Source organism: Podarcis filfolensis, assembly GCF_964270895.1.
Source record: "Podarcis filfolensis genome assembly, chromosome: 9".
Classification (NCBI taxonomy): domain Eukaryota; kingdom Metazoa; phylum Chordata; class Lepidosauria; order Squamata; family Lacertidae; genus Podarcis; species Podarcis filfolensis.
In genome coordinates this window covers 8,656,078-8,667,283 of record NC_139610.1, presented here as the reverse complement: position 1 = coordinate 8,667,283, position 11,206 = coordinate 8,656,078, and the positions used below count along the sequence as shown (strand labels likewise).

General features: G+C 39.9%; 1 protein-coding gene across 7 annotated transcripts in view; it reads right to left on the bottom strand.

The window, feature by feature from the left end:
- Window positions 1-352: 352 nt before the first annotated feature.
- Window positions 353-11,206, bottom strand: part of SLIT2 (slit guidance ligand 2) — a 238,150-nt gene continuing 227,296 nt past the window's right edge. For 2 of the 7 annotated variants that reach the window (XM_083630067.1, XM_083630066.1), the window contains 5 exons: window positions 7,546-7,700; window positions 5,644-5,932; window positions 3,458-3,669; window positions 2,947-3,035; window positions 353-2,279 (listed from right to left, as the gene is read on the bottom strand). In XM_083630067.1, the coding sequence (XP_083486193.1) occupies window positions 2,187-2,279; window positions 2,947-3,035; window positions 3,458-3,669; window positions 5,644-5,932; window positions 7,546-7,700 (838 nt within the window). In that variant the 3' untranslated portion in view covers window positions 353-2,186. The remainder of the gene's footprint in view (window positions 2,280-2,946; window positions 3,036-3,457; window positions 3,670-5,643; window positions 5,933-7,545; window positions 7,701-11,206) is intronic. The other 5 variants (XM_083630064.1, XM_083630063.1, XM_083630068.1 and 2 more) reach the window with 3 other exon arrangements.

Below are 11,206 nucleotides of genomic sequence, written 5' to 3'. Positions count from 1 at the left end.
GCGCGGCGGCAGCGGGAAGCCCCATTAGCTAAAGTGGTGCTTCAGGTTAAGAACAGTTTCAGGTTAAGAATGGACCTCCGGAATGAATTAAGTTCTTAACCTGAGGTACCGCTGTATGTGTGATCCCGAGAATCAACTATTTGACTGTGGAGATAACACTGTAAAATAGTTCTGAAGCTACAAGACAGGCGTGGAGGTTCCTCCTTTAGCCTGACAGCAATATATTCCCTGGGTTATTATTTTTTTTGATTGGGACAGCTTTTTAATCTGACTCTTGTTATGCTACTGGAGTTTAATTATAGGCCGCTGAGCAAGTTAAACTTCTAAGAAGAATACAGGCAAAAGCTAGCACTGAAGTAAATATCTGTTTAATTTACAAACATCAGTAAAGGTACTGATATCAGTCCAAATAAGACAAAGAAACACCGTATTACACATGTACATCTAACTTTTTCTTTTTAAAAAATTGAAAAAAAACACCCCCATTACGGGGTACCCCGAGATTTACTGCAAAAAAAGAACACAACCAACTATGAAGAATTATTACCAATTCTATATTGTGATTTAGCAGCAAAAAATGTTAACAAAGGGAAACATTAGGACAAGTAAAGTAGTTTTAATATTTGGGAAAAGTCACAGTTCTTGGTAATACAGCCTCTTTTTTTTAATTTTAAAGGGAAGGATACTCCAAGGGAATATTAGTTTGTAAAGGTCTACTTCTCTAATGTCAAGTTTCTACACATCATTTCATTTTCTGCAAAGCAATGTATATCAGGGAAATGCTCAGTTCCATACATTTGCCATCTACTGTAAAGACTCTTTCACCCCTCACTCGTTACAAGGACTTGAGAGATGCCCCTGCTATCGTGAAAACTACAACCTGTTGTTGCTTCTGGCATCCAGTTCTTTCAGTGACACCAGGCAGATGATAGGTTGCCAAGGAGAAAAAAACAAACCCAGACCAAATCTATTTACCCCGTGAGAACATGCCATGTTAGTCCTATTGCAACTATCCTGATTAAGTCTTCTTTTTAAAAAACAAAAACAAAACAAAACCCCAACAACAACAGGAAGTACAAAAATATCAGGACAAATATAAATTAATATATATTAAAGCATTGAAAAAAAACAGTAAAAGGGGTGGCCTAAATGTTAAGTACAGTGTACTTTGATACAATAAATATTTCTCAATAAACCGAATACTGTATAGAGTCGCTCAGAACTCATAAAAACAAAACTCCATATTATACCTAATTTTCCCAACAATAATCTATTTTTTATCCTCCCCTTAACATTTATATTACAAAAAAAAATTAATACTGGAAGAGGGTAGATAAACACTCATTCAATTTCTTCTTTTGCTAACTTGCCGACATAAAAGAATATACCAGGAGATTTTAGGGTTATGGTGAATTCTCTTCTGTTAAGGAGGCAAGATGTTTCATTTTCCCGACTTGATTATTTTATGCCGTACAAAACGCGCAACATAAATTTGCGCAAAAGGATTTCTGTTCACCTTGTGCCTTTTCATTGCATGGCCTTGAAGAGTTTGATATGATCTTGTCGAGAGAGTAAAACCAAAAACGACGACAACGAAAAACTAGTTAAGGAAGTAAAAAAAGAAAGCAAAGCCTCAGACTGGGGTTGATTTTTCATCAATAAGATTGTAGGGTTGAAAGTTACTTGAGCAAAGTGCCTGTTTATCTTCAGAACGTTACAAAGAAGGCCTGATGTTAAAAGTTGTTAAGTTTTTCCATCACTGTTGAAACGTTACCAGGTATTTTTATTGGTGTTTTTTTTTTTCCTTTTCCTTCAAAACTCCTCTTGGGTACAAGAAGTCTCAGTTCAAGCACTTTATTTTTGTTTTGTTGCAGTTGAAGAAAAAAGTCTTTATTCTCATAATAAAAATAAGTCTGTTCTGTATTTTACAATATATTTCAAATATTTCCACTATGAAGCATTAATTAGTCCCAAGACACGGTCAATAAGTATACAACATTTAAAAAAAAGACAAAAGTGGAGCGAAAAAGGGCATGTTTAGGAGGGGCACGCTGTACAGCTGCACTTCACAACCTTCTCGACCTCATCCACAAATGAGGACCCGTCAGTGCATTCAAAAGAATATTTCCGCCTCTTGCTCCTCAACGGTCCGCAGCACTGCCCATTCGAACAGCCTCCTCTGCATTCTAGTCTCGATACCTTCTTGGTCGTCTGGCACGCGGCATAACCTTGCTGCTTTTGGAAGTAATCTCGGACTCGTTCCCCTCGACAAGAGATTTCTGCAACGTGAAAAAGAGCAGCCCCCAGATGACACACCATGCAATGATATCAATCGTTGGCATCTACTAAGAAGATGAAATGCGTCTAAATATAGACTCTTTGTTTACATTACTTTTAGCTTGGGAAAATAAAGGTTCTGGTACACAGGATTAAAAAAGCAGATTGCGCTTTTTTTCCAGATTCACTTATTCTTTAGTGGTGATTTATTCCTAAACCCATAAATACGCTGCTATTACAATGACAAGAAAATTGGAAATTTAATTCTTTTTCCTTTATTACAAAAATACACATCATCTATTCCTAACAGCATGACCAGCTGGTTTCTTTTACTGTAGGGAAGTACTTGAGACGGCATGCAATTTCATTTATTAGACCTTGAGTTAAATATTATTCAATCTGTTATTTAATAGAAGCTACATTCCACTAACTTCATAAATTACTGGGACATAAAAACAGTTTAAATAGGAGACATCTGGGTTAAAAACCCAAACCCCATATTCTATTCTAGTCACATTGATGCAAAGTACAAAATAAATATATGTCAGCTGAAGAAAAAAAGTTTGGGGGGGGTGGAGAGAGAGAAAAGTGAAAGAGCCTTGATAGACAAGGAAAGAAAAGAACAAGATGACAGTGGAGGGGAAAATATCCTGTTTTTATCCATCTCACCTGTATAATTCGCTGTGATAAATCAGTTGAAGATGAGAGGTCAAAAGTAGAGTTTGTGATAAAACTAGGAGCAGAATCATTGGATTTGGCTTCGCAGTTGCAGAAGGCAGAGAAACAATAAATACAGAAAGATATAGCAGGTAAAAGGTGGCAGTTCAAATATAGTAAAAAGTCGCTTCTGAACAAAGAAAAAAGTTTTCACAGCAAAATACTTGATGGGGGAAAAATCTTCCAAGTGCTAATATTAAATTCAAAGATCATTTTTTATATTAAAAAAAAATCCTCTTCATTATTATATTTAAAAAAATATTCTTTTTCACTGAGAGAAGCTCTGTAGAGCTTAGGGTGGGATAAAGGGGGAAAGAAATAATAAAAAAAGAAGCCCAAAGAAAAATGTACTGCCATGTGTGCAAGACTGGGGTTTGTTTGTTTTTCTCCATCTTTATTATGTTTCGACAATAAAACGAATATTTTCCCTCTTACGTGAAACTGTGACAAACTGGTTATCTACCTTTATCGCAGCTGTCCCCAGTGTATCCGCTGCTGCACTCGCAATACGGTTTCCCATGGCCTGAAAGCCTGCATTTACCGTGTTTACATCGGAGGGACTGGCAGGGGTTAGGCAGTTCTTCATCCTCATCACAGAGGACACCGGCACGTCCCTGCAGGCATTTACAACTGTATGAAAACGCATTGATTGGCAAGCAGCTACCATGCACACATCTACAGGGGGAGACAAGCCCAAGAGAATAAAAATAAATTACTGTATTCATTCCAATCCAAGGCTAAGCGACATTAACTGTAAAAAAAAACCAAAAAACTTTGGACTGTGGTCAAAAAGGAAATGGTTCGTAGGGTTTTTACTTCCCCTTCCTTTTTAGAACGCGCTACATGTCAGTACGACACGGAGCGAAGCCGTTTGGCCCGCGCTAATTGGTACGCAAGGTTAGTGCAATGATACGGAAGAAGGTAGCCCGTTTGTTTTGTTAGTACTGGAATATTGCCGCTGTAGATGTGTTATGGAAGACCTGAGCAAGGTGTCATAGGTGCCAAATTCTGCATTCCTCAAGATCCCTGCCCTCCCCCCATTTAAGTGTTAGAGACTGTGTGGGCAAGGAATGCATAATCTGGCTTAAAATGACTGAGGTTGATACGAGCTATTAATGAACAACAAGAAGAAGAGGAAGAGGAAAAAGAAGAAGAAGAAGACATGGCTTACCTGTAATCAGGGCTGGCCCACCCATAAGGCAAGGTGAGGCAACCGCCTCAGGCAGCCTGATCCACAGGGGCAGCAAATCCGCCCCCCAAGGAATGAATTGCCCACTGCTTCCACAGTGGTACGCTTCTTGAAGGCTGGATCTGCCTCCACCTTGGCAGTGCCACCCAACCACCTCTATAGCAGCCTCTTGGTGAATGGGAGACACTGCTGGTCCACTCCCACCCTTGATCCCAATGTAGATCTTCACTCAGCCCTTCTTCCCTGGTGGGAGGGAGGCGTTTTGTGGTCTGCCTCGGGTGCCAGCATGTCTTGAGCCAGCCCTGCCTGTTGGGCTCTTTTCACCCTAACCCCATGGAATTCAACAAATGCCCCTTGAGAAAGCCCTTTTGGACTTTGACCAAAGAGAACATGGCATTGAGATAAAACTTAGGAATCAGAAGGTAGACATAACAAAGTCGTTTTTCTTTTCTTTAGCACTGATGAGTTAATTGCTACTTGAATGCTTTCATGATACAGTAATACCTCCGCGAACATCCGCCTTGTCTAGCGTCCATTCCAGCGAATGTCCGCGGCAAACCTGGAAGTACTGGAATGGGTTACTTCTGGGTTTGCCACTCTTGCATGCACAGAAGCGCAAACCGCTCTGTGTGCGTGCGCAGATGCGGTGCTTGGCCCTGCATCCTTTTTGGTTAGTGGCTGGGGCTCCGGAATGGATCCCGGTCGCAAAACAAGGTACGACTGTATAAAATCCCTGAGCCAAACTGGATGGGATGTTAAATGCACCTTCGCAGGGATGTTAAATGCACCTTTGCATTTAATGTGCATGTTCTGAAAAGTGCAGAGAGCACTGCTTCGGGGTGGGGCTGATAATTATTAAGATCATAGAAGATGGGGAGGAGCAACTAGCTCTTTCCTCCCCTGCTGACATTTCCCCAGATGAAATCCGACATTTCCCCGGATGAAAATTGATCCCTTGAAGCTGCTATTTGCATTGGGAGCAATGCTTGAGAGCTGTTCATAGTCATAGTAAAAAAAAAAAAAAAAGCAATTACAAACCAATGGTCCTTTTTCAATCACCAAAATAAGATTTTAGAGGGGTGTTAAAAACTCAAGAGAATGGAATGATGACATTTTATTCATTTTTTAAGCTACAATCTCCTCTTGTAATGTTGTCTAGAAATAATGAGGAAACTAAATTTGCAAGGGAAGAATATAGAAAGGTGGTCTAAAGATGGCATGTGATCCAGTAGCGGTCTAGTGGTTGTTGAATGATGGCATTATTGATTAGTGTATTAATTTGCTAATCAGCAAACTAGGTCCAAAAGATGGGCAATTATATTCCGCACACCCACCCACACCCCACCCCAGAAATGGAGACTTTCAAGTGTGCTACTACTTTTTAAAGCCTACTCTACTCCACAGTAAATACATGTAAAATACATGTAAAATATTAGAAAGGGACATGAACAAGGACTTACTTATTTCCTAAGCAAGGGTCATTGGCTTGCTGATCACAGAGTAGGCCAGTCCATCCTCCATCACACTCACAAGCAAAGCCTGACTGGCTAGTCACGTGGCAAGTCCCATGGACACACAATTTCTTATGACAGGGTTCACAACCTGGCAAAATTCCAACTTGCAGTGGGACATTCCTAAAGTCCTGCAGTTCACTATTAATGTATAGATTACGGATGCAGCCATGAAAACTGGTGCCATTTTGACCTGGAGACTGGCGCAGGGCAGCAACATTGTTCTTCATAGGCATGCCTGGAAAACAAATAAGCCATCAACTTGTTACCTATGAAATGAATTCTCATAATTACTTGAAGATCACCACTGCTATTTAAAAACCTAACTGTGATTAGCTATGGGTACATTGAGATATCCAAATAATTTCCTCACCATTACAAAACAACATTTTCAGTCACCACATCTCTACAGATCTATGTTGACTGAATGAATAATGTGGAGGCAGACTTAGATGTTCTAGTCTCAAGTAGATACTGCAGTTAAATGCCTGCAATGTAGATGGGATAACATTTTCACCCGAAGGTAGTGCCATGTGGATCTGAATGCAGCCAGACTCACAGGCCATGTGCCCATTCCTGTTTACACTGCATCCTATGCACGCCCACATTTGGTTTTTGAAGCTGTATACACATGGTGTTAGCTACAATCCACATCTATCCTGTAGGTTCTTGAGAAATACTGCATTATGACGCATTCTCCACAAAACCAGAATCAATCCAATTTGAGACTTGCAGGACATACTCTTTGCACACTGGTGTGGAAAGTCAGCTGGGTGGAAAAACAACCAATTGCACTGATATGTACAGTGACATGCAAATGTGATTTGAAACGTAGCAGGGGGAAATGATGTTGTGATGTTAACATATGAGAGAGTGCTGGAGGTGAAATAGTTAAACAGGTTGCCCAGTCAGGACCCAGGGGGTGGAGTCAGAAGGACTATAAAACCAGCTCTGGGAGGGGCATGGGGGGAGTTCATTGGGAGTTGGGTGGTTGGTTGGAGTGCGAGTGAATTGGGACAGAGTCTGTGGGTAGGTTGAGTTAGTGTAGTGAAATAGGCTGAGTCAGGAACAGTTAGGGGCTAGGCAGACAAGTAAATATCTGAGAGGTGGTTTAGTGAGTGAGAGCAGGTAGCGGAAGTTATAGGTCTGGATAGGCACCCAATTGAATGTAATTGACTGATACTGTTTATGAAACCATACGCTTGTTAAACTGCAATAAATAAACAAAAGTTTATGTTTCAATTTAACCCTGACTGGACTCAGTATTGTACCAGGTAGGGCCTGGGTGGTGGCAGCGAGAAATAAAGTGGTGACACGGGGATCAATAGACGGTGAAACGTCCGGGGACCCTGTGTGATCACCACAGACCTCACTATGTTTTAAGTCAGTAACGTATACACAACCACTGTTTGATTCAGCAGGGTCTGATTTGTCCCTGGACACAGCTAACATTTCTGCTATGAGGCTGGCTTAGAAAATGCACACCTTTAAAACCAGAAATTGTCATAAATATTGCTTCAATTGGTGTACAGTGGTACCTCGGGTTACATACGCTTCAGGTTACATACGCTTCAGGTTACAGACTCCGCTAACCCAGAAATAGTACCTCAGGTTAAGAACTTTGCTTCAGGATGAGAACAGAAATCGTGCTCCGGCGGCATGGCAGCAGCAGGAGGCCCCATTAGCTAAAGTGGTGCTTCAGGTTAAGAACAGTTTCAGGTTAAGAAGGGACCTCCGGAACGAATTAAGTACTTAACCCGAGGTACCACTGTATTAACTAATATATAATTTGCATTTCCTCAGACTATATTTATACTCACAATACAAACACTCTACACACTGTTTCCTTACCTCCTACATAGAGCGGGGAGTCAAAATTCAAAGTGGATTGTTTAGATAAGTTGCTGATGATTTTGGGACTTCCTCCATCAACAGACAAAGACAGAATCTGATCCATGGCCAGTAACTCAACTATATGGAAGTTTCCATCATTGATTGTCTCAACACTGGAAGAAGAATAAAGGATATCTGAAATATCCGAGACATTGAATGTTCTTCCTTAGCACAGTATAGATGAATAGCCAGACAGAAAATTATAAGGAATAGACCAAGACAATTTTCTTAGTTATGTGAACTCAAACAACTTCGAGCTGTCGGCTGTCTTCAGTTGTGTGCTACAGTTTTTGCAGAGAACAGTTGTAGATTCTAGGCAAGATTCTCTAAATGTTCAGGTATCATGAGCTGTGGCATCCCAGAGAATTGCACCTTCCTGGCTGACTTGAACATACAGATGAGAAAGTGAACATGCAATTAAAGTCACCAAAACAGACTGTTTGCTGCCCTAACCCTTGACCTTTTTATTGTTTAAAGGAATATGCCAACGACAGACATATTGTAGGGCAACCCAGAAACTAATAATTCTTCCTTTACACCTTTCTTCCGCCTTCTTGTATGCAGGCCTGAAATTCTTAAAGACTACATTTAAATACAGGCCTAGCTGATACTCGGTTGTCACTTGGCCAATATAAATCTTCAGAATTCCCCTAGCAGACCATGCCCTGTCCCTCCCAATTATCACAAGAGAGGACGAGAGTCTCAGTAGAGACAAGAATAAAAGGGCAGAGCGCCAGGCATTTTGAGAAAAGACCAGGTGTTTGTAAACAAGTGTGTTTGCACCTTCACCTTTGAGCTATTGCAACCAATGGAACCTTCCCTCCATGGACAAAAAACAAAAGTGGCAGGGTGTGTGTGTGTTTGTGTGTGTGTGTTTTCATCATAACTACAATCCCTTCCTGCACATCACAGCTGATATTCTCCTCTCCACATGGCTATTTAAATTTCGAAAATTATACCTTAATTGCAATTATACATCAAATGCCCTGTCTAATTTGGCCCTCAGACTTTTGCTGTGTTTATTTTGCCATTCGTTTGGTTACCTGGGGTTGGCTTTTACTTCATTTTCCCTCTAGCACAGGGGTAGGCAACCTAAGGCCTGGGGGCCGGATGCGGTCCAATTGCCTTCTCAATCCGGCCCGCGGATGGTCCAGGAATCAGCGTGTTTTTACATGAGTAGAATATGTCCTTTTATTTAAAATGCATCTCTGGGTTATTTGTGGGGCATAGGAATTCGTTCATTATCCCCCCCCCCCAAATATGGTCTGGCCCACCACATGCTCTGAGGGATGGTGGACCAGCCCATGGCTGAAAAAGGTTGCTGACCCCTGCTCTAGCATCTCCCCCCTGCTGCTCCTCTGAACCAAATTGTCACATCTGGCAACGTCATGCAGGGGCTGCTGCTCTCCTCCATAGACAGAACCATTCCATGTTACAGTGCTTGTGTGAAATACCCAATTAATGAAATACCCAATTCCATGAAATACCCAATTCATGGAAGGGACTGGAGAGGCTATCATAACTCAGTGCCATAAGCACCTAAAAAATCTTTTGGAAGCGCTAAAATATTTGAGTGGGATCCAAAACAAACCTGCACCTGTAAAATTAGCAAAGATTTATCACAAAAGTGATAATCTTTGTTGGAAATGTAAAGAAAAAGAAGGTACTTTTTCCATATGTGGTGGACTTGTCCCAAGGTGAAAGACTTCTGGGAGAATATTTATAATGAACTGAAAAAAATGTTGAAATATACATTTATTAAGAAACCAGAGGCCTTTCTCCTTGGAATAATAGGTGTAGAATTGCCCAAGAAAGATGTTAAATTATTTTTGTATGCCACAATGGCCCGCTCGAATATTACTTGCTAAAAATTGGAAAACACAAGAACTACCAACAGTGGAAGATTGGCAGATGAAGATGATGGACTTTTCGGAGCTAGCTGACCTGACTGGAAGAATCCGCGACCAGAAAGAAGAGGAGCTTCAAGAGGACTGGAGGAAATTAAAGGACTATTTGAACAAATATTGTAATATAAAAAATTAGAAATTACTTGAAAGAAACAAATAGGCCTAGGACAAATTAAGTTATAATTAAATAAATGGGATTCAGAATGTCAAGAAAAGTGAATAAGATGACTATAATTGGAAATTGTTTTAGTTTAATAATGATAGTGGAAAGCTGTTACTTTTAAATTACAAGGAAATTCAGAAGGGAGGGATTTGAGGAAGTCAATCAAGATGTTTAAAAAGTTGGATTTGTGAAGAATTAAGTTTGTTAACCAAGAGGTTAAAGGTATACAAGTGGGAGCTAAACAGTACAAACTGAAAGCATTTGCTGATGACTTGGTATTGACTTTACAGGAGCCAGAATCTAGTATTAAAAGGGTACTGGAATTGATTCAAGAATTTGGACAGGTAGCAGGTTTTAAGTTGAACAAGATGAAAACCAAAGTTTTAGAGAAAAACTTAACTGTGAATGAGAGAGAGAAGTTTCAGGAGGAGACAGGACTAACATTGGTTAAGAAAGTGAAATATTTAGGGGTTAACATGACTGCCAAAAATGTGAATTTATTTAAGGATAATTATGAAAAATGTTGGATCGAAGTGAAAAAGGATTTAGAAATATGGACAAATTTGAAGTTATCATTGTTAGGCCGAATTGCTGTGATAAAAATGAATGTGTTGCCAAGGATGTTGTTTTTGTTTCAAACATTGCAAATTTTGGATAAGATGGACTGTTTCAAGAAGTGGCAGAAAGATATTTCCAGATTTGTTTGGCAGGGCAAGAAGCCTCGAATAAAATTTAAGATATTAACTGATGCTAAAGAAAGAGGTGGATTTGCCCTGTCAGACCTTAAACTTTATTATGAATCAGCTGCTTTTTGCTGGCTGAGAGAATGGTTGCTTCTTGAAAACACTGACGTGCTGGATTTAGAAGGCTTCAATAATGCATTTGGCTGGCATGCATATCTGTGGTATGATAAGGTAAAGGCACATAAAGCGTTCAAAAATCATATTGTTAGAAAAGCATTGTTTAATGTTTGGATAAGATATAAGGATTTGTTAGAAAAGAAAACCCCAAGATCGTTGTCACCAATGGAAGCGAAGGCACAGAAAAAACTCAATATGGAGGGCCAAATGGCCGAAATATTGGGAAATTTTGGAACAAGATGGAGACAGAATAAAACTGCAGAGTTTTGAAAAACTGAAAAACAAAGTGCGAGATTGGCTCCATTATTACCAAATAATGGAGGCATACAATTTGGACAAAAAAGTTGGCTTCCAGGTGGATGAATCAAAATTGGAAACAGAATTGTTAGATTCAAAAATTAAGAATTTGTCAAGAATGTATAACTTGCTGTTGAAATGTAACACTCAGGATAAAACGGTAAAATCAGCTATGATCAAATGGGCACAAGACGTTGGACATAACATAATGATGGCTGACTGGGAACAGTTACGGACCACTGGTATGAAATTCACGGCATGTAATGCCCTAAGAGAAAATTTAATGAAAATGATTTATAGGTGGTACATGACACCAGTCAAGCTTGCAAAAATTTACCATCTGCCCAATAATAAATGTTGGAAATGTAATGAGACTGAAGGTACATTCTTTC